Below are 24,771 nucleotides of genomic sequence, written 5' to 3' on the forward strand. Positions count from 1 at the left end.
CTGCGGGCCCTATTATGCACTTCATAAGTCTTAAGCAATGAGACGAGGCGGTAGATCTAAACTTAAGACGTGGAGGCGTGGTCAAGGCCACTTTGCTATTATGCGTGCGGTAGTGGGCGCCTAAAACCCGGCGCTAAGCAAAGAAAGTAGTCATGGGTGTGTTTTGGGCGTCTTCTCAATCAACCCAATCAGCGTGCCAGGTGCCATTCCCTTTAAGAACCGGCTGCGTTGAGTCATTAGCGCTATGCTATTATGGAAGTCCTAAGAAGGAGGTCAGCTCGCTTCTCTGCCTCTCCCTTCTGAAATAAAGCATTTATACTGTGACCGTAATTGACGTCTTGCCGTGGAGCCACGTGCGTGTTCATGTGTGCCCACATGCATGCGCAAACCGCGGAGGCGCGCTCGTGTTTCAAAACGTGCATGAAGTCTAAACTTAAGAACTTTTCAAACCACTTCTTAGCGCTAGGAGCAAAGTCAGATCGCATAATAGCAGGGGCGCCTAGTGCACTTCATTAACATATGAACACTCCCACAATGAGTAATATATGCACGGGAGTATTACGTCTTATGTGTGGGCGCCTATCGACACCGGCATAATAGCAGTAGCGCGTATGAAGCGCATAATAAGGGTGGCGGTAGGTCTTAACCTGGCGGTGCGTCTTAATTAAGACTTAAGATGGCAAGTTAAGAAGTGCATAATAGGGCCCTGCGTGTGAAATCTTTGACTCTTCTTCACTCCCATTGATTTCATCTGATAAACTATTAACATGTGTAAATTGCAAACAATTGTCTATTGTTATAAATTATCATGAAAGAAAAAGTATTACTGTTGGAAAGATTGTGGCTGGTGTTTTGATGTTTTCAGTATTGGGGTCTGGCCAGACCCCCGCTGGTAAACAAGCAATGTGAAATATGTTGGTAGTCTGAGGATTAAGTGGATCTGTTTCTTTGATAGAACAGAATAAATATAACGGAATAAAGAACAGCCTTATTAACAGAATAAAGCAATGGGCATTTTACACTTTAGATTCAGTTCAATTGAATGAGAGATGTCAGTCATCAGAAAATGCAGTTTATTAAGTTATGACGCGGTGAAGGCATAACTAGGGCACACATTTCAGTTTTAATAGTTTTTATACATTCTTTTTTCAGCTGGTGGTGTCTTTGATGGGGGCTCTGATGCTAAGGCTGTTCAGGACTGCGTAGGTGAGCATAGGCCTGGCTGATGAGAGAGGGGAATGTGAGCAGTTCGAAAGTGCAGACAAACTCCACTCGATCCATCTAAAATAAACTCTCTGCCTGTGACATCAAAGCCCAGACTGTCTGGGCAAGTCTAATCTCAGCCAGCAACAGCCCTCCACAACGCTATCTACCTCTCCCCAACAAGCAAGCAGCCTCAGTGGAGATGGTCAAGATGACTGCAGCACAGACACAATGTAGGCCGTTAGGTTGTGTCTTATTATCATTTCAGAATCAAGGGTCTTGTGTCAAATTAGCTAAGCCCGCAAATGACCAAAAAGCTTGTTTAAAAAAAGAAAGAAAAGTGCATTACGTTTATTCTTTAATATTAGTTTTAGTTTTAGTGTTGAAGAGCCCGCTCAATATAACAAACAACAGTTTCAGGGGCACTAAATACTTCACTGTATCATCTGCCGTCCTGCTTCAGGCTATTGGGTTAGTGATACACAGCTTGTAAACAAACAAACGTTTTGTGTTCAAAAGCAAGGACTGTGTGATCATCTAATTATGTGCAGTTATGTGTTTTTAGCATGTTGATGTTCTATCAGCATGTTGTGATGTGCGAAACATGCAGGTAGATGTTCATAGCAATGTTCTTTCTTAGCTGCTAGCTAGCTACCAACGCGATGGTAGCAAATATGTCTGTTTTGATTCAGAGCGAATTTCTCTGGTATTTGGTTTGAGGTGTACCAGCATTCAATCTTCTTCAACTATTTAACTAATTACTATTTGTATGACACATCATTTGAAAAGTTACAATCTGCACTTTCATAATGTAGACCTTGCCCTACTTGGGGACTTTTTTATTTTTACCAGACCGTGTCACAATATGTGAAACTAGATTTGAAGAAACAAATAAAGTAATGTATTTTATTTTAACAACAAATCAAAACACATGCATTACTTTTTTGGGAATGATGTAAGCATGATACAAGCTGCACATGCCTGAACCAGAACTAAATGAAATGGATCCTCTGATCGATAATCACGTCTTCCAAATAGACAAAGAAAGAGAGGATTGGGCCTAATGGAATCACACATGGCCAGAGTGTTATCGTTCGCCTCCATTTGGGCACTCTGCATATAACGTGGCCTGTCAGGCTCCAGCGGTCAGAGAGAGAGAGAGCCCAGGGTTCCAGGCAGGAGAGTTGGATTACACAGGCAGAGGAGGGACAGCTGTTGTGCATTCCGGACGAGCTCGGAACATTGACAAGCGGTGAAAACACTGCACGTCACTCCTCTGCTGGCAGATCAAACCCCCCCGTCAGAAATGGCAGAACATCTGGGTGTCGTCGTCGTCGGGAGAGAAGTGGTGACAAAACGTCTCCCAGTCTCCCTCCACAGTTTCAAGTGGTTTGTCAAAGTTGACCCCACGCACACCCATGATGATATGTGATGGAGTCACAGTGTCATACAGGGCCACTAGAGCTGTGGTAAAGGTTTTGATGTCTCTCTTTGTTATGGAATGCAGTGTGGTGATTCTCTATATTCAGACAATGTGGACTGTCACAGTTATTAAGACTCTCTCTCTCTCTCTCTCTCTCTCTCTCCATGTCTTTATTGCGTGAAGAGTCTTATCACTGTAGTCTAGTGGCCTTGGGGCTTCCCCCCCCCCCCCCCCCCCCCCTCCAGCCCCTTATCCCACCCGTCCGTAGCCTGGTCCATCTAATTAGATCAGTGCGTCATCAGGCCATGTTTAAAGCCATCAAACAGAACTCTTGTCTCCTGCTGGGTGCCCACTGGCTGTGAATGGAAAACAGTGAGGCCTGTGTGTTTGGGTCCCCCGAGACACCCCCCCCTCACCCCACACATACTGCTCCCAGCCAGCCAGCCTGGCAGGCCTCAGGATGACATCATCACCTTGTCCCCGACCTCTGACCCAGACTGTTTGACCCCCGCTGGGTCAGGGTGACAGTAGCCCCTGTCAGAGGGGAACATGATAGTAAAGCTGTGAGGAGGTCACCGTGGCCTCTAAACACAGGGCCCCACCCTGGAGGTCCCACCCACCAAGGGTGTTAGGTCCCTGGGGAGATTGGCCTGTCAATGCCTGTGTGTGTGTGTGTGTGTGTGTGTGTGTGTGTGTGTGTGTGTGTGTGTGCACGTGCGTGCGTGCATATGTTCTGTGCATTGCTCAAGCATGTGACCAATGTGTTTGCGGCAGCTGCCATATAATTGATTGGATCCGATGTCGATACACTGTCTGTCTGTCTGTCTGTCTGTCTGTCTGTCTGTCTGTCTGTCTGTCTGTCTGTCTGTCTGTCTGTCTGGACAGGATGTACATGTGGAGCCAAGTCGCTTCATCGTGCTGGGATGGGACATTGTGTGTGGTTATTGTGTGTGGCCCTCTATGTTCCGACTGTGAGACTGACTTGTACTCTCTGTCTCTTTCTCCTCTCTGATTGGCTACTCTCTGTCTCTCTCTGCTCTCTGATTGGCAGATCTGGAGTGCGGAGATGTTCCCCTGCTCACTCCAGGGAGTAAAGAGATGATGTCTCAGGCACTGAAAGCCACGTTCAGCGGCTTCACAAAGGAACAGCAACGGCTAGGTATTCCCAAAGGTAAGGTCAAAGTCCCTCTCTCTCTCTCTCTCTCTCTCTCTCTCTCTCTCTCTTTCTCTATCTTTTGTTTTTCTTCTCTTTTTTTTTTTACAGGGAAATTGTTTTGTTGTTCCTCCTCCCTGTCAGGAATAGTATAGTGCTGTCAGGAATTAATAGTGCTGTCACATTAATGCAGGAATTAATAGTGCTGTCACATTATTACGACTCAATCTTTTCAGTTTGTAAAGCGTGTTTGAGTGTCTAGAAAAGCTCTATATCAGTCCAATGTATTATTAATATACTCTTTACACTATTCAGCGTTTTGTGGCACAAAATGCTATGGAACTTTCACACCTCTTGAATAAAAACAACAGGAGACCAGCAGAACATATTCTTAAAATGATTCACTCAGTATATAAACAGTGTTGATCTTTGTGTTGATCTTTATATACTTCCCTTCTCCCATCCATCCATCCTCTCTTTCATCTATCCATTCACCCATCCAACCAACCAACCAACCAAACCATCTCAAACTTGATCCACTACCATAAGACAATCTCACTTTCTAATCTCATCGTTAAACCGTTTCCACTACCAAAATAACACTTTGCAAGTTTCTTCTGGAACTTATTTTTCTAGTTTATGCGGTCACTGTAATCACTTTGGAAAAAAGAATTCGCTAAATGGCATATATTATGATGTACATAGCATATGTGTATGAATGTGACCCTAGACGACTCATTGTGTGGCCCTCCCTGTCCCTCAGACCCGAGGCAGTGGACAGAGAGCCATGTGGGCGAGTGGCTGACATGGACTGTGAATGAGTTCAGCCTGAAGAACGTGGACTTCCACAAGTTCTGTATGAACGGGGCCTCTCTGTGTGCGCTGGGGAAGGAGCGCTTCCTGGACCTGGCTCCTGACTTTGTAGGGGACATCCTCTGGGAACATTTAGAGATGCTTCAGAAAGGTATGGCCCGCCTGACAATGCTGTTGATCCACACTCAAAAGTATACATTGTAAATGGTTATGGTCGTTATTGATTCAAGAGGGATACATTTTTCAGCATTCAAGCTAATATTAGTCAAGCTCCTGGTTTCAGTAATACATATATGTGTACATACATGTTGTCCATGTTAGTGTGAAAGTTCAAGTGTTTTAAGTGTAGCATCAACAGAGTTACATGATAGAAAGATGAAGGCCATTTCCAGTTTCCTTCAGGCCATTAGTCTTTAATCAGTCAGGCATAACACTAGAAGCAGTGTTTATGGCAGTTAAATGATATATTACATCATTGCCAATGTTAGTGTATGGTACCTGTACTATATCACTCGTTGCTACTGTAAATGAGGGCAACCTCAGTAACTTACGAGTTTAAATAAAGGTTTGAATTGAAAAATAAATAAATATCAATGACAATAAAGACCATTCATTCATTCATAGTGATTTCCGTATGTATTTTTCATGAAGAAGATACAAAGCATTTCCCCGTCAACGGTCTGACCTTCCAGGAGTCCCGTTATACCTCAGACTACTTTGTCAGTAAGTATTAAATGGGCTTATCAATGGCTTTTAATGTGTCACTTTATACAGTGGCCATACATATGTAATCTCTCATACATACGTCAACTATCTCTCTCTCTCTCCTCTGTTTCTCTAGGCTATGGCATTGAGCATGCTCAGTGTGTTCCTCCCTCTGAGTACTCAGAACCAGGCTTTATCACAGAGTCCTACCAGACGCTTCACCCAATCAGCTCAGAGGATCTACTGTCACTCAAGTATGAGAGCGAATATCCCAACGTCATTCTCCGGGACACACCCCTCAACCCGCTGCAGGGTGACTACTTCACAGTGAAGCAAGAGGTGGTCTCCCCTGACAACATGTGTGTGGGTCGCATCAGCAGAGGTAAGGGGTGACACAGTAGACTCTGAAGCACTGTTTGGGTGTCTGGGTAGGACATTGTGTGTAGTGAATCAAGGCTAATGCTAGGTTTATTACAATTACCGTTGTGCATAAGCTTCTTGATAACTTCTACTAGTGTGTACAATGCTGATGTTCTTCCTATTATAGGGGAACAAAGCAATTGCTCTCTTTCTTTGTGTGTGTGTGTGTGTGTGTATGTGTGTGTGTGTGTGTGTGTGTGTGTGTGTGTGTGTGTGTGTGTGTGCGTGTGTGTGTGCGTGCACGTGATTGAGCTGACAGTGTCGATCTTGCAATGCCACATCAGTGTGTGTACCAGAAGAAAGCAGGCTGTATGGTTGGGTTGTGGTTTGAGCAAAACCCGCCTAATATGTTCGAGACTGATTTAGAAAAAAAAAAAAAAAAAAAAACTGAATTGTTTGTGTCAGAGTGAAACACGAATAAAGCCACACCGTGCTCCGAGAGCTGTCTGTCCCCTATCCGCTATGTAAAACAGCTCAAGCGAGGTAACCTTCAAGAGCGCTATCTTTTTTTTCTTCTTCTTCTCAACGTCTCTTTCTCGTCTCAACCTTGAAGTTTCTCAGCAGAGGACAGAGAGGTGTGAAGAGTCAAAGAGCGCGGGGCTTTCTCATGAACTGCTCTATTTGCTTTGCCACAAGCACATCTGTTTTCTTTCCCACTGATAGTTTGGAGAAGAATTAAAGGCATGGTTTACATTGATACCAATAAAGCTGGGATTTTCCTCCCAAATCCCCCCAGCTGAAAAAATTAATAGGAAAATCAGAGTTACAGTGCACACAGCCCCATCCGATGGCCTGGACATTCGCCTGCAAGGTATGTTCAGGACTCTTACATCATAAATCCTGGGCTTCTTGGCAGCACATTGTGCTTTCTCAACGTGGGAAAATATTTGTGGCACCAAAGAACCCACATGTGGCTTCAATTTTTGCAATTGAAGATTTCAGCATCAGTCAAGGCGCTGTATTATCTTTCATTCTTTAATAGCTCAATCAAAAGGCTCCTCTTATCTTCCTGAAGAGCAACAATAAGCAGGGATCTTGCATATCTTCATCTGCAATCTTCTTTCAATTAGCCCAAACCAAAATCGCAGTGAAATGGAGTGGGAGATGGTCTTTTGTGTATTTCCGCCGTGAATATTGTCATCTCTCACAACAACCTTAAGTCACTGCTCAAAACTGTTCACATTCAAAACACACATTTCATTCTCAATCCCCCACTCACTCTCTCTCTCTCTCTCTCTCTCTCTCTCTCTCTCTCTCTCTCTCTCTCTCTCTCTCTCGCTCTCTCTCGCTCTCTCTCTCTCTCTCTCTCTCTTTCTCTCTCTCTCTCTCTCTCTCTCTCTCTCTCTCTCTCTCTCTCTCTCTCTCTCTCTCTCTCTCTCTCCCTTTTCCCTCTCAGGTAAGCTGGGGGGCCAGGACTCATTTGAGAGCATTGAGAGCTTTGAGAGCTGTGACCGGCTGACCCAGTCCTGGAGCAGTCAGTCCTCCTTCAGCAGTCTGCAGCGTGTACCCTCCTATGACAGCTTCGACTCAGAGGACTACCCTCTGCACGGACACAAGCCTAAGGGCACCTTCAAGGACTATGTGAGAGAGCGATCGGACCTCAGCAAGGACAAGCCAGTCATCCCCGCCGCTGCACTTGCAGGATACACGGGTGAGCTTCCCAGTCCATCAATCCACCTAATACTCCAAAGAGAATTATCTGATAGTCAATGTGATTAGAATCATTCTCACTGTGGATGTAGGTCTTTGGACATTATGCCAGTTCTAATGGCGTTGCTATACAACACATTGTCTCTTTTACATGCTGGCTAGGCAGTCTCTGGGGGGCACTGTGAGCTTCTGCCTGAATACACTAGTGAACATGTACCTATACTGAATACACTAGTGAACATGTACCTATACTGAATACACTAGGCAAGGCAAGGCAAGTTTATTTGTATAGCACATTTCATACAACAGGGGCAATTCAAAGTGCAAAATACAGCAAGAGGAGCATAAGAAAATAAAAATTACAATGAATAAAAGCAAATATAAGAAGTAAATAGATAAAACATTTAAAAAGACAATAGTTAATGGAAAAAAGACATTGATAGAAGTGTTTGTGTTTAATCATAACTGGTGCAAAACATGAAGATTTTTAGCTTAGATTTAAATATTTTTAGGGTTTGGGCCTGTTTGATTTCTTCAGGGAGTTTGTTCCAGGAGCATGCAGCAGTGTGACTGAAAGCTGCTGCACCGTGTTTTGTTTTTACTCTTGGAATTATTAGCTGATTTGTCTCAGCTGACCTTAGGGACCTTGCGGGAATATAGGGTGGGAGGAGATCTGATATGTATTTTGGTCCAAGACCATTTTGTGATTTGTATGTAATTAGGAGGATTTTTAATTCAATTCTCTGAGAGACTGGTAGCCAGTGCAGGGATCTCAGGATTGGTGTAATGTGTTCAAATGTCTTTGTTTTTGTTAGGACCCTAGCAGCGGCGTTTTGGATGAGCTGCAATTTACGAACAGCTCCTTTAGATAGGCCTGTTAATAGACCATTACAATAATCAAGTCTACTCGAAACAAATGCATGGATGAGTTTTTCAAGGTCTTGCTTGGACATGAAACCTCTCATTCTTGTTATGTTTTTCAGGTGATAGTAGGCTGATTTAGTTATTGAGTTTATGTGGCTGTTGAAGTTTAGATCGGAGTCTAGAATTACACCAAGATTTCTGACCTGTTTTTTACTGTGAAGAGAGAGAGAATCAAGTTTTGCACTGACTTTCGATCTTTTGTCAGGTGCACCGAATACAATTATCTCTGTTTTGTCCTTGTTTAGTTGGAGGAAGTTTTGTGTCATCCAGGCGTTTATTTGCTCAATGCAATTACAGAGATTGTCAATGGGACTATAGTCGTTCGGTGAGAGGGCTATGTAGATTTGAGTGTCATCCGCATAGTTGTGGTAGGCAATTTTGTTCTTTTTTATGATGTGTCCCAATGGAAGCATGTAGAGATTGAATAGAAGGGGGCCAAGGATTGACCCTTGGGGAACCCCACATGTCATTTTAATTTGGTCAGATACAACGTTGCCAATGGAGACATAGTAGCTTCTGTCCTGTAGGTAGGATCTAAACCAGTTTAGGGCAGTGCCCGAAAGTCCTACCCAGGTTTTTAGTCTATCTATCAGAATGTCGTGGTCTACAGTGTCAAAGGCAGCACTAAGATCTAGTAGTACCAAAACTGAGATTTTTCCGGAGTCTCTCACTAGTGAACATGTACCTATACTGGCTCCCCGCTGGTCATATGTACCTATATGTACCTATACTGACTGAATACACTAGTGAACATGTACCTATACTGACTGAATACACTAGTGAACATGTACCTATACTGACTGAATACACTAGTGAACATGTACCTGTACTGACTGAATACACTAGTGAACATGTACCTGTACTGACTGAATACACTAGTGAACATGTACCTGTACTGACTGAATACACTAGTGAACATGTACCTATACTGAATACACTAGTGAACATGTACCTATACTGAATACACTAGTGAACATGTACCTATACTGGCTCCCCGCTGGTGGAATGAGCTTCCCACGGCTGTCAGAACTCCCCATCCTCCACCGTAGACTGAAGGCTACACCTTAACTATCCCACCTGAGACATCTATTTACCCTCTACACCCCTGTACTGTTTCTATAGTGCCATAACAAAAAACAAAACAAACAAACAAAAACATAAATATATATATATATATGTTTCCTTCATCTAGCATGATGACTGCCAATGACCCCAGGCCTGAGCATAGATTACTTGTTCCTGCTATGACAGGTGGATAGAGGATTCACTTAGTCAAATGTATGTCACTTTGGATAAAGGCGTCTGCTAAATGCCCAAAATGTAAATGTAAATGTAAATACACGTTCATCAACACCTCTAAACGTTGCGGCTCCAGATTCATGTGCTTCACAGGAAACAAAGTAATTTGCTCATGAGCCTTTTCTCTCTGTCTTGCACCTCTGCATTTCTCATATGCACGCTTTTTTATCTGCGGCCCGCATCTCAACCTATTTTTCTATGTTGTCTTAGCAACCCGGTTGTAGCAACAACAAAAATCTTCCCCTGCACTTAACTCTAGAGTTGGTTTATCTCTTAATCTTTCAAGACCTCTTTCTACCTACACACTGAGAACGCTCCTCCATGTTCAACTCATGTAAATGCACCTTAGAAGTGTTAAAAGAAAGAAAGACTAAAGACAAAAGAAACACTCCAAAAAAGGATTTACCAGCTATTTTTGTCTCTTTTTAAGGCAGGTTTCCAGTTTATAGTGCTAAAACGTTTAGCAAAAGTTAGCTTTTGATACCTTTTTGGATAAAGCAGGATGTTAGCATCAAACTTTGTGCTATGGTGACTGACTATGTCATTAAGATGTCATTAGTCAGATATGAATACCAAATAATTGGGAACACTCTATATCTTAATATTAAAACTGTGCAAAAATACCAACTTGCCAGACACACTACAGTAGTTATGACATATCTTATTGTCTATCTAAAGCCTTTTGGGACTTTTTCCGCTATGTGTAAAATTGCAGTCACATGGTTGTGAGAGGGGAGAAGGGGAATACCAGAACACATACTGTACGTCACTGACAACATACACTTTCATTACGTATTATTTCATTAGATTTCATCAGGATTTTCCCTATAGTTGCCATTCACAATATATGCTGCATACAGCAAACTATCAAGATTGTTTATCACGACAGTATCGATGGCTACAAGTTACTGTTGAGACTCAGTTTCAGAGCCTAATGCATGTTCACATATCTTCATCGGACAAGGCATACATACTTTCTCAGAGCTCAGCTTTTAGAGCGTCCAGTACAATGCAAAACAACATTGTTTATTGCAAGCTTTCATCATAGACCTTCTTCAGGCAGAGCCGTCCAGAACAAAAGGGAAGACAAGAAACAAAAGTGGTAATATAGAACTTTATGCACTTGAGAAAGAGAGTGTCTGGCGGGCAGCCATGGATATTAGCTGTCATTATACATGCTGTCATCCTGCCAAGAGAGAGCTCAAGTGCATTAGGCCGCCAAACGAAAGAAACAATAAATGCATTTTCTCACTATGGGAAAATGGAGAGTGGAACAAAACAGTAAGAGATGTATATAATATCTCAATTAGTGCCTCAGTGTCACAGTGTGCTAACAAACAGTTTGCTCATAGAGATGAGTAGACCCTGATAATAAAGGTGCAAGATAAGTGAGACTCCAGTTAGCTCTGAGTTCTGTCACCCCTGGAGATGCAGCAAGCGACCACAACTTCAGGCTCTCTCTCTCTCTCTCTCTCTCTCTCTCTCTCTCTCTCTCTCTCTCTCTCTCTCTCTCTCTCTCTCTCTCTCTCTCTCTCTCTCTCTCTCTCTCTCAATGAAGCCCATTGTGCATTGGGACATATTTTTGGAAACCTTTTCGCCTACAGAGAGCCCATGGGGATCGCCGTTATGTGGGTCCACTATTACAGAGTTTTTGGAATGCGCCGCAAAGCTTTTTAGACACACTGTAGCTGGTTTTATTAGATGAAATGTCTATGTCGCATGTCTCCTCTCAACATGCTGTTTTTGTGAATGACGTGGGTAGGAGCGCTGGCAGAGAAGTGACTTAGTGTATATCCCACACTCCCACACAACTTCTCTGAAAACTCTGGCCTGTGTCACATAAGGTTCACTCCTATGAAGCAGTTCAGGGAGACAGCTTTGCTCAGATACAGCTTTGCATAGGAGTCTCTGCAGAGGCAGGTGTGATTTGAAGGCGAGAGCCCAGAACTGGGTGGGTACCGAAAACCACAAGATCAAAGAGTACCAAGAGTACCAAGAGTACTAAGTACAAGTTAATCGAGCGCGACTCAAACCAAACTGTTTTGTTTTGTCTGGTGCTCTCTCTCCTCCTACGTAAATGTAATAACCTTGTTATAACCCAGCTGTCTATTTGTTTATATTACAATTGAAATGCAATTGCCAGGGAGTGCATCCATTTGTTACATTGTTTACCAATTGAAATGAAATGCAATGTAGGCCTATGTAACATAATGTTACTATGGGTTGGTGGGAGTCCATATTGGCTTGAAGTCAGGGGATCCAGCCTCAGTGTGTGTGTGTGTGTGTGTGTGTCCACACAGTCATGTACATGCATGCACACACTGTCTACAGTCAAGGCCCTAGATCTGCATCTCTATAACGACTTATTTAAACCATAGTGATTTCATCGGCTTGGAATTTATAGACAGACCCCCAGTTCCACATACTGCAGAGGGCAAGGGGCAGACAATGGGATATATGATGAATAGAACCCTTGTACTCAGACAAGTGGCTATTCTCCATTATTTGTGCGTTATACAGCATAAGTCTGATTTAGAGAGGCATATAGAGAGGCATATTCACAGTGTTGTTTTTTTTGTGTCTAAGACAAATAACCACAAACAAAAAGTGAATGCGAAGCAGGAAGAGAACAGGTAGATATGCAGTGTTTACATGCTGCTGTGTTTGACTCTCACTGTTCTAACCTGCTCTCCTTTTTGATTTTCTCTCCTATTGTCCCTGTCCTTCAGGCAGCGGGCCGATCCAGCTATGGCAGTTTCTCCTGGAACTTCTGACAGACAAGTCCTGTCAGTCCTTCATCAGCTGGACAGGAGACGGCTGGGAGTTCAAGCTGTCTGACCCTGACGAGGTGAGAGGCCGAGCACCCACCATTGCCCTCACATGCGACGCGGGCCCTAAACAGTTTAGGGACAGTTGAACGTGACATAAACAGTTTAGGGACAGTTGAACGTGACATAAACAGTTTAGGGACAGTTGAACGTGACATAAACAGTTTAGGGACAGTTGAACGTGACATAAACAGTTTAGGGACAGTTGAACGTGACATAAACAGTTTAGGGACAGTTGAACGTGACATAAACAGTTTAGGGACAGTTGAACGTGACATAAACAGTTTAGGGACAGTTGAACGTGACATAAACAGTTTAGGGACAGTTGAACGTGACATAAACAGTTTAGGGACAGTTGAACGTGACATAAACAGTTTAGGGACAGTTGAACGTGACATAAACAGTTTAGGGACAGTTGAACGTGACATATTTTTTGAACCTGACAATAATGTCATCAGCGTTGTTTGCCTCCTTTGTTTGGTTTATGGCTTCTTATAACATGTTTACTCCAGGTTTGTTACATTATGTAACTAGATTGTTTGTAACTCGCTCAGGTGGCTCGGAGGTGGGGGAAGAGGAAGAACAAGCCCAAGATGAACTACGAGAAGCTGAGCCGTGGCCTGCGCTACTACTACGACAAGAACATCATCCACAAGACGTCGGGGAAGCGCTACGTCTACCGCTTTGTCTGTGACTTAAAAAGCCTGTTGGGATACACCCCTGAGGAGCTCCATGCCATGCTGGACGTTAAGCCTGATACAGATGAGTGACAACAGGGGGATGAGAGGAGAGAACAAAAGAGGAGAGAAAAGGAGCCAAGGGGACTGGGGGTTCAGAGAGTGGTGTCTTTACCATCTGGTAGAATGGGTGTCCATTCATTCTGAACACCTACAGTTACTGTGGTCTTTATCATTTTGACCTCTTGTCAGACGACGATGAAAAAGGAAGCACATGCCAAAAGTACAAATTCATACTCTGTTGCATTGAAGATAGTGTGTGTGTGTGTGTGTGTGTGTGTGTGTGTGTGTGAGAGAGTGTGCGTGTGCGTGTGTGTGAGTGTGCGTCTGTGCGTGCGTGCGTAGGTATTACTCAGTAGCTCAAGGTAAAGCTGTCAGTTAGAATCGAGTGTCCATTTTGCCTCCAGTACAGTACATACAGTATGTATGACAAGAAACTGACACTGAGGAAGAGGGCCATGAGAGAGTTATGGATCCTTTGTAAGATGAATATCGCATGGATGGAAAGTTCCTTCTATGACATCTTCTTGCCAAAATTAAACATGGAACATACTGTAGAGGAGTATTTACATGCTCACCGTTTCTCTCCCTAGCTGCTCACAATAGGCATGGGTGGAGTTCTCAGCTTGGACCAAAAAAAGTGTTTCATTTTTGACTGTTATTTCAGAAACATATGTTTGTGCCAGTATTATTATTATTATTATTATTATTATTATTATTATTATTATTAAGCCTACTTTGTAAGCCTACAGCTCAGTTGGGGGGTTCACCATTTGTTTCATGTTGTTGAAGGTATTATGAAACCAAACGCTGCACCATTAGGTTAAAGTTAGTCTTGTCCCTTCCCTGTAAAACCCAATAACTGAAAACATACTGATTTGGATATCAGATGACACTAGACACTGGCCTTGTGCTCAGAGGTTTCATGTTCATAGGTAGGAAGAAGCGTTACTTACTCATACCAAGAATGGGGGATAGACAGACAACAAAGTAACCGTTATTTTTTAAACTGACACTTTCACCTCTGCATTGCTTGCCGCTTTACTGTAGGGATGTAGTACCACCAAGGCATATTTCTTACATTATTATCGTATCAACAGTATTAAACATCAGTAGACACAATGTCTGTTATAGTTTCAAAAGTATTTGGACATGAATGTCCACTACATACTTTTTCAGTCCTCCATTCCAGCTTTGTGTGAGGACAGAACTGTGAGGTACCTGTTGTTGACACACTGATTTGCGCACCATGTAGTTGAGGACTTTCTTTTGTAGGAAAGCTTAGGAATGTTGGTAGATTATACTGTATTTTGTTTTGCTTTTACTGTGTTATGCAGTACTTTCTGAATAAAATGAGGCAACCAGTATTGAAGTATATGGTTTAGGGCAAACAGATACATGAAGGTGTTAAAGGAATGAGTCTGAACTGTGGAAGAGTGTTAGAAGAGTGTTAGAAGAGTGTTAGAAGAGTGTTAGAAGAGTGTTAGAAGAGTGTTAGAAGAGTGTTAGAAGAGTGTTAGAAGAGTGTTAGAAGAGGGGTGTGTGAGAAATCTGTGTTGTCTCTGAGAGGGATTAAAGTGCATGGTCATTGATTAGAGAGGTCTGATGGAGAATTATCGTTAGGACATTGAGGATGTGATTACAGTAGGTGCTTGTGCTGTTGAATTGCTTTGAGGCTTTTGTGAAGTGAAATGTATCTTTCTTTACCACTGTATTAGGAGGGTGAAAAGTACAGTATAGCATTTTAGTGGCAAATAGGACTATCACATACAGGGGTACAGGTCTACTAGAACACAAGAGTAAGTGGCATTAGAAGGTAGTTTTCTTATGCTGCTTTGAACATGCTTGTATATTATCTCTAAGACAAAAGACACAGTGTATGGACTGGGATTGATGAAGCTGTATGGCATTTGTGTAACTTGCTCAAGACACACAGTGGTTGTGCTGGTTAGATTTTGAGCAACAGCACTATTTTCCTCCATGTCATCAGTGGGAACATGACTGTACACAGGCCTTATGGGAAAAACCAAAGTCAAGAAATATCATCTTAAAATACAAATGTTATTGTTTACAGTGAGTGAATGTTACCCAATCTGATGAGAATAGCTTTTGACATGTCTATTTGTACAGATTGTATTTCACAACGCTTTATTAAGACCCAGATTAAACAAATAAGCAAGAGACAAAGCAGGAATAATAACCAAACCCATGTGAGGTCCTTGGCAATAGCTCTTTGTGTACACTCGCCATGTTGGAGGACAGGGACCAAAAGTCACTCGTATTTGAAATCATTGTTTCTGCTTTGATCCACTCAGCGTTAGGATTCAGCTAAGAGCTTTTGCTCAAGTGGCTATTTTCCCTTCAGATTATAAAGAAGACATATACTGTATCTGTCTATTTTTACTGTACTATTTAGTTGTACAATTCACCACAGCATTGGTCCTTCCATCGTAAATTAACACACACACACATTCAGAAATTACATGGAATTTCTACTTAGAGATGATTGAATGTTGTTGAACAAATCTACCCTTCAATTTCTGAGGTTCCATCCTTTAGCATGTTTAGGTCCAGGATTCAAATCAATGTTTGATTTTTACCGTTTGGGCTTTTTACTCCTAATACTGATTTATGCTAGGCCAACTCTTCAGATATTCAAATGTTTGCTTATTAACTTGTGATTGATGAAGATGCCCTTGAAGCCAGCCACAATTTTAATTGGTCAGAATTGTAATGTCTTTATCTGTTTAAATGGAACATTCCGTATGTGGCTGTTTAGACTTCAAAATGAAGTTTGTTTAGTTGTCAGGAAAAATCTGACTATCAACAAATGTCACATACATTGTATTGCACAGATCATTCAAAGTGGACCTACTTTGGCAAATATAAACATACTGTACACAGATACCTTGTGATGTTAGCATACATGTATCTCAGAATGATTCATTAGGAAACCTGTTTCATTATGGATGTTTTTGTTTTTTGTATATTTTATAGTGTTTCTGTATTTTTGTTAATGAGATAATTTTTAATGTATTTAGTTCACAAACATTTGAATATTTTTCAATAATTTATATTTTATTAAAGAAAAAGAGATACAGACAGCTGGTGCTTTCATGGGAAATAAAAGGTAGTGCAGGACAAAAAAATGTAGCGATTTTCTTTTTTTATATATAGAAAATAGACCTGTCTGCTAGAGAAAAAGGCTGATGCTGGCCCATCATTGATTTCTGCTGGAAAGTTTTATAAACTGTAGCTTCTATTTCTTAATGTACTTCAAAATGTTATGTAATAAAATATATGTGAACAAGTATTTCATACTATTGTGTGTATTGTGTGGTTTTTTCTTGTATCACCATATGTGACAGGGTCTGGTGAAAAAGTCCTCAAGTAGGGCAAGGTCATTTAAAAATAAAAATCCAGATTATGACAGTACAGACTGTAAATCCAGATTATGACAGTACAGATTATGACAGTACAGATTATGACAGTACAGATTATGACAGTACAGATTATGACAGTACAGATTATGACAGTCCAGATTATGACAGTCCAGATTATGACAGTACAGATTATGACAGTACAGATTATGACAGTACAGATTATGACAGTACAGATTATGACAGTACAGATTATGACAGTCCAGATTATGACAGTACAGATTATGACAGTCCAGATTATGACAGTACAGATTATGACAGTACAGATTATGACAGTACAGATTATGACAGTACAGATTATGACAGTACAGACTGTAAATTTTCAAATGATGTGTCAGTAGTTGAAGGAGTAGTAGAAGTAGTTGCTTATTTGAATGTTGGTACACCTCAAACCAAATACTCGCAAAATAGCTGCTAGTAGCTAGCAGCTAAGGAGAAAACATTGCTATGTAAGATCTAACTGCACATCACAACATGCTGATAGAACATCAACATGCTAAAAACACATAACTACACACAATTAGATGATCACACAGTCCTTGCTTTTGCACAAGTCCTAAAACGTAAGTTTGTTTACAAGCCATGTATCACTTACTCAGTAGCCTACGGCAGACGATACAGTGAATCCAATTCACAAATAAATAAATAAAGTATTTAGTGACCCTAAAACTGTTGTTTGTTATATTGAGTGGGCTCTCCAACACTCAGAACTTTCATAATATGAAAAAAAACAAAAAACAAAATCATTTCATTTTTGTGTCATTTTCACGACTTGAGAATTACCGACATGCGGACCTTTTCACCAGACTGTGTTAAATATGTAGCTTAGTTAGTCTACTGTATGCTAAAATATTGCTAATTATAGGTAACATAAGTGGTCAGGAATGTAACGACTGTTGTCATTATTATAATCCAGTACACAATCATCCAGTACACAATCATCCACTTTTTTCCCTTATAGTAGTATGTGGACCAGGAATATCCTTTATTTTCCCTTATTACAGAGACTGGACCAGAGACAGCGACACTAGCTTCACTAGCTTCGGTGACAAGGTCCGGTGTTACAAACCAGTTGTGAATAGCGAGTATAACAATAACAGCTTAAACAAGCAATTCAACCTGCTACTGTCTGTGTACAATAATGTTTATTGAAAGAAAGAAAGAAGAAGAAAGAAAGTAAGGAGAGACATTCTAAATGCTATGAAAGTCAGAGACCTAAAATGCTCTGAAGTTCAAAAATGCAAATCAAAATTAGTGAAACACTTAAACGAAGATCACAAAACCCACTTTGAGAAAATTAAAAAACAATGCAACAAACTATGCAATCAGGTAATTACCATGACCAAATCTGCTAAGAAAGAATACCTCGATAACAAAATCGAAGAAAACTTAAACAAACCACGTGACCTTTGGAAGCTACTTAATAGCCAACTAGGTTGCAGTCAAAAACTCAAAACCAGGTCTACAAACATCAGCATCAAATCTGGTGATTCTCTCCTTACAGACAAGCTGGATGTGGCTAAGTGCTTAAACACTTTCTTTACAACCATAGCCACTAAATTAGTTAACAATCTACCACCCCACTCAGGGCGTTATGGTGTAGAGCACATCCGTGAGTTCTACAATAAACTGGGTGTACGCAATGATGATTTTAAACTCTCCATGGTGTCAAACGATGAGGTGTTTAAAAAGCTAGGCGCTCTACACTCAGAAAAGGCCACGGGCCATGACAATATTCCAGCCAGATTTCTAAAAGACTCAGCTGCCTCCATTACCCCAATCATCACCCACATAATAAACCTCTCCATCAAACAGGGACACGTCCCCCTTGACTTTAAAATAGCAAGGGTAACCCCACTGTATAAAAAAGGAAGCAAATTAGACCCAGGCAACTACCGACCTGTTTCTATTCTTAATTCCATCTCGAAACTTATGGAAAAAATAGTTTATGAACAGGTCGATAGGTACCTTACCGAAAAAAAGCTGATGTATGAATTTCAATCAGGATTCAGAACATCCCATTCCACTGACACATGCCTTCTCTATTTGAACGACCACATCAACCATGAGGTGGACTCGGGCAAGTACTGCGGCATGGTCATGCTGGACCTCCAGAAGGCCTTCGACACAGTAGATCACCACATATTGTTAGATAAACTGAAAGCAATAGGGTTCGATAGAACATCGGTGAGCTGGATGCAATCCTACTTAGAGGGGAGGGAACAGGTGGTTAGTGTGAACGGAACACTGTCCCCCCCCCTCCCAGTGACCTGCGGCGTTCCACAAGGAAGCATTTTGGGACCTTTACTGTTCCTAATATATGTGAATGACATGTCATCAGCATGTGATTGCAATTTATTCCTGTTCGCGGATGACTCGGCTCTGCTGGTCTCTGACAGGGACATATTGCAGGTGGAAAAAGCGCTAAGCACTGAACTGAGTAGAATCTGCATCTGGCTAGCTGACAATAAACTATCAATACACCTAGGTAAAACTGAAACCATCCTATACGGATCCCCATCTAAACTCAGAAAGGCTGAAAATTTTAAAATAAAAGTGGGTAACATTAATATCACAAGAAAAGAGGATATTACATACCTGGGCTCCATCTTAGAGGCAAATCTTTCCGGAGATAAAATGGCAGCAAAAGTAATCAAAAAAGTTAACCATAGAACTAGATTCTTGTACAGGATATCCTCACTTGTCAGTAAAAACACACTGAGGACCCTATCAGGAGCTCTCATTCAATGTCACTTCGACTATGCCGTAACATCATGGTACTATAGAACCACAAAGGCCCATAAAACAAGACTCCAGACAGCCCAAAATAAACTGGTTAGGCTTCTGCTAGGTCTCAACCCTAGGACACATCTAACCGCTGCTCATTTTTTGAGCCTTGATTGGCTACGAGTAGTTGACAGAGTGCAGCAGCTTGCACTGGGCCTGGTCTTCAAGATACGCTACACCACAAAGACACCCAAGTACCTGTCAACATACTTCCAAAAAGTGAACAACGTCCACACATACAACACCAGAGGAAGCTCCACGAACCACGTTCAACCGCGTTGCACCACAAACAAGGGGTTAAACTCGTTTGCAAACTATGCAGTAAAAATGTGGAACGCCCTTCCTATAATCTTAAAGGAGTGCAAAACACTGCCCACCTTCAAAACCACTCTCAAAAAACATTTACAGGAGGCTGCAATCCGTAACTGGACCCTCTAAATCAAAAATCAGATTAAAAGACCCGAACTACCCACTGTACATACTTTGTGTTTTGTCCCCCGCCCCCACCTGTGGTGTATGTCCCCACATGTCCTACCCGCTGTACATACCTTATGTTTTGTTGTATTGTTCTTCCCATGATGGATGTGTGTTTATCTTGTAGATAGTAATAGTTATTTGTCTGTATTATCTTGTAGATAGTACTAGCTTTTTTGTCTGTCTTACATGTAACGATGAATTGAGAATCAAGGACCCCAATTGAAATAAGCCAGTGGCTTTCTTGGGTTTTTATCCTGTTAGTTGACCTTGTATGTAATATGTACTTTCATGTACCTACTTCTGCAAATCTTCTAATAAAGTTTTCAATCAATCAATCAATCAATGTACCTGTGATAGCAATTCGAGAATGAAAACAACAGTGATCGGTTTGAGAAAAAAAAAATGTCATAAGCAAGATTTTGTCAAACTCGAGTGCTTGGAGATGACTCCAAAGTCGGAACAGCCCCACAACCAACCAGTCGAGGATAATATCTTATCTTCGAAGATATATATTATAATACATTATAGTATTATCAGTACAGATATAATACATTATAGTATTATCAGTACAGATATAATACATTATAGTATTATCAGTACAGATATAATACATTATAGTATTATCAGTACAGATATAATACATTATAGTATTATCAGTAGGCCTACTACAGATACATCTGTGCAGTCTGAGATTTGGCAGTTAAGTGCAATTCTGACTGCATTGAGACATTTTTACTTTTAAAAATTAAGAGATTATAATCTTATTTATAAATCATCAACATTAAGACCTGTTACAATAAAGTAAAACAACTCCTCTAACCAGTTTGTCATGCATTTCTTTATTCCAACACCATGTTTTTGTTTTAAAAATACAAGTAAATAGTAGTATTTTAAACTTGTGATTAATCATGATTAATTTGATTAATTTCAGAACATTATTGTGATTAACTTGATTAAAAATTGTAATCGATTGACAGCACTAATTTTAACCATTTGTGACAGCAGCTGGTGAAAGCGGAACAAGTCAGCAAGCAATCAACATGTTGGGACCTTTATTCTGAAAGATGTAAATACATTTCAACCTATTGCAATGCAATGGATTCGGTGAGTAATCCCCACTACTGTACACTAATTAGGTAGTATTGCAATATTCTGTCTCGACTAGTGAGTGTGTCATTGATTTTCAACAACGTTGACATTTATTTACATTTTTCTTAATAAAAGTCAGAACATTTGGTCGGTTGCCGACTTGTTCCTGCTTTCATCAGCTGCTGACACATTTAGCAGACGCTTTTATCCAAAGCGACTTACAATGAGATATTACAGGGACAGTCTCCCTGGAGTAATTTAGGTGGTATTCCCAGGATTTTCACTCATGACCTTCTGATCACCGGTCCAACTCACTATCCACTAGGCCACCACTACCCCCGCTAGATTATCAGATCATTTAATGAGACACACACTCAAATCCCAACCTTGCTCTTATTTGGAACATATTAAGAACTATTTTATGGAACTTGGCCCTACTACCTGCAGTATAAACATTTACATAGATAGACAGGATGTAGATATAGACTCAGAAAGGGCGAGAGACGTGCCGTACCCTTTTCATACCTTCAACTACGTTCACCCGCTCTCTCTCTCTCTCTCTCTCTCTCTCTCTCTCTCTCTCTCTCTCTCTCTCTCTCTCTCTCTCTCTCTCTCTCTCTCTCTCTCTCTCTCTCTCTCTCTCTCACAGACACACACACACACACACACAGAGGGGATGAGTATGTACTTGGCAGGGGCAGGTTCATCTTACACAATTGGTTCTTCTCCCATTCCACCACCCTGGGCCTATGATCCAGACCAGACAATATCACCTCTTAAACACTTGACTGTTCACGCCATGTTCCAATGAAGTTGTAACAAAATCCAACCCATTATGATACTATTCATACCTACTTGTTTCACATCCACAGGCAGACATAAGCACACATGGTTATATTTGTATTTCACACAGAAGAAAATGTAAGAAGAAGAAAAGAGAGAAAAGTGAGAAAAACAGAAAAGAGTCACACCTGGTGTTGGCATGGAAATATCTGCCTCCCCTTCTGAGAGTAGATCCCCCTGCCGCTCACAGCTTACAGTGCTCCGACACAGGAGAGACACTCGTGTCAGACTTCAACCCAAATATTTATCTAAAGGCTTCACAAAGCTCCATCTGTCTCCTGTGCGTAGTCTTAACAGGAGTGAGGAATGATGATGGAGCATTCTGAGACATCAGTGAGGTTGAATTGAGATAACTGTGCTACAGGTGGTTAGTAAACTTAGTAGTTTATAAAATGACATGATATGTAAAGTCTGCATGTTTATACAGAGCAACGGATTAGAGTAACGGATACTGTAATTCACTCGCCATTTTAGTTGTTATATAGTAGTCATCGCCTACTGCAGTTGTTTAAGTTGTTTTGCAACTGTAGTTATTCATCTAAAAGGCTGAGACCCATGTATCTGTTTAACAACGTCTCACGTCATCTCTTCAGAAGTGAGAGAGGATCCTTATTATGCACGTGGGTCCAGCTCACTGCTTCCATTACGAAGGGAAATGATGAAATATGACCAACATCCCCCTTGGCCCCATTGACCTCACTGTCCATAACACAACAGAGTGGGTTCTATTCTGGTCTTATTGTTCTTATTGTTGGTGGAGACTGGTTGTGTCAATACAAACTATGGGCAGTACTGTTGTCTGGAGAGCACATACTCCCATGCCTGTACACACTGGCCCATGCAACGGCCCTGCCTGGAGAGCACATACTCCCATGCCTGTACACACTGGCCCATGCAACGGCCCTGCCTGGAGAGCACATACTCCCATGCCTGTACACACTGGCCCATGCAACGGCCCTGCCTGGAGAACACATACTCCCATGCCTGTACACACTGGCCCATGCAACGGCCCTGCCTGGAGAACACATACTCCCATGCCTGTACACACTGGCCCATGCAACGGCCCTGCCTGGAGAGCACATACTCCCATGCCTGTACACACTGGCCCATGCAACGGCCCTGCCTGGAGAACACATACTCCCATGCCTGTACACACTGGCCCATGCAACGGCCCTGCCTGGAGAACACATACTCCCATGCCTGTACACACTGGCCCATGCAACGGCCCTGCCTGGAGAACACATACTCCCATGCCTGTACACACTGGCCCATGCAACGGCCCTGCCTGGAGAACACATACTCCCATGCCTGTACACACTGGCCCATGCAACGGCCCTGCCTGGAGAGCACATACTCCCATGCCTGTACACACTGGCCCATGCAACGGCCCTGCCTGGAGAACACATACTCCCATGCCTGTACACACTGGCCCATGCAACGGCCCTGCCTGGAGAGCACATACTCCCATGCCTGTACACACTGGCCCATGCAACGGCCCTGCCTGGAGAACACATACTCCCATGCCTGTACACACTGGCCCATGCAACGGCCCTGCCTGGAGAACACATACTCCCATGCCTGTACACACTGGCCCATGCAACGGCCCTGCCTGGAGAGCACATACTCCCATGCCTGTACACACTGGCCCATGCAACGGCCCTGCCTGGAGAGCACATACTCCCATGCCTGTACACACTGGCCCATGCAACGGCCCTGCCTGGAGAGCACATACTCCCATGCCTGTACACACTGGCCCATGCAACGGCCCTGCCTGGAGAACACATACTCCCATGCCTGTACACACTGGCCCATGCAACGGCCCTGCCTGGAGAACACATACTCCCATGCCTGTACACACTGGCCCATGCAACGGCCCTGCCTGGAGAACACATACTCCCATGCCTGTACACACTGGCCCATGCAACGGCCCTGCCTGGAGAACACATACTCCCATGCCTGTACACACTGGCCCATGCAACGGCCCTGCCTGGAGAACACATACTCCCATGCCTGTACACACTGGCCCATGCAACGGCCCTGCCTGGAGAGCACATACTCCCATGCCTGTACACACTGGCCCATGCAACGGCCCTGCCTGGAGAGCACATACTCCCATGCCTGTACACACTGGCCCATGCAACGGCCCTGCCTGGAGAACACATACTCCCATGCCTGTACACACTGGCCCATGCAACGGCCCTGCCTGGAGAACACATACTCCCATGCCTGTACACACTGGCCCATGCAACGGCCCTGCCTGGAGAACAGGCAGTGTCTTCTCCAAATGACCCTTCTCATGGTTCCTGCTGAGATGAATCCTCAGGGGGAGAGGGAGACTTTTGTGGTCTTTTTGTGGCAATTGCCACAATGGCTCACTAAATATCCAGAGAGCAGCGTCACTTTTTAAGATGTTTGATATTTATGAACATACAGTTGAATGGGGGAAGTGTGTCCAAACATTTGACTGGTACTGTACATGTAATTAACCAAGAGCTAACCAAACAAACATGATTGACATACAAAGAAGACATCTCATTTACTAAACTTCAGACTTCAGGGGGAGCTAGTCAATCCTCTCTGTTTTTATCCCTCCTCATTCTGTGGGTATTGTGGCGGTGAAGATTTGTTGACCCACATGTCGATGCAGGTGCGGGGACTGTATTATCCAGGTTTATGAAGGTCACGGCTGGGGCATCCTCTGCTTCAACAGCAATTTGCATTTTTATTGCTGTTGTCGCTTCCCCAGTTAATGTGCCATTGACTCCGAGAGGCACCCCTGGACCTGCCAGTTTCCCTACTGAAATGAGAGCCTCCTTGGGCCGCACGCAGCACATTCATGAGGGCCGTGGTACCGGGGACCTGGCATTCTAGGACGGAAATGGGGTGGCCCTCATACGGTACTGTGGACTTTCCATGATTAATGGTGATTGATTTACACAGAAGCACCTTGGCACACATTTTCAGAGGAGCACACTGAGAC

General features: G+C 42.5%; 1 protein-coding gene across 3 annotated transcripts in view; it reads left to right on the forward strand.

Moving 5' to 3' along the window:
• ets1 (v-ets avian erythroblastosis virus E26 oncogene homolog 1) overlaps positions 1-13,188 on the forward strand; it is a gene marked incomplete at both ends in the record, with an annotated part of 38,327 nt that extends 25,139 nt beyond the window's left edge. For all 3 annotated transcript variants that reach the window (XM_080543442.1, XM_080543441.1, XM_080543443.1), the window contains 7 exons: positions 3,678-3,797; positions 4,543-4,743; positions 5,244-5,315; positions 5,434-5,679; positions 7,114-7,368; positions 12,320-12,438; positions 12,973-13,188. In XM_080543442.1, the coding sequence (XP_080399568.1) occupies positions 3,678-3,797; positions 4,543-4,743; positions 5,244-5,315; positions 5,434-5,679; positions 7,114-7,368; positions 12,320-12,438; positions 12,973-13,188 (1,229 nt within the window). The remainder of the gene's footprint in view (positions 1-3,677; positions 3,798-4,542; positions 4,744-5,243; positions 5,316-5,433; positions 5,680-7,113; positions 7,369-12,319; positions 12,439-12,972) is intronic.
• Positions 13,189-24,771: the final 11,583 nt, after the last annotated feature.

The sequence above is a fragment of the Nansenia antarctica genome (assembly GCF_963989245.1).
Source record: "Nansenia antarctica genome assembly, chromosome: 12".
NCBI classification, from domain to species: Eukaryota; Metazoa; Chordata; class Actinopteri; order Argentiniformes; family Microstomatidae; genus Nansenia; species Nansenia antarctica.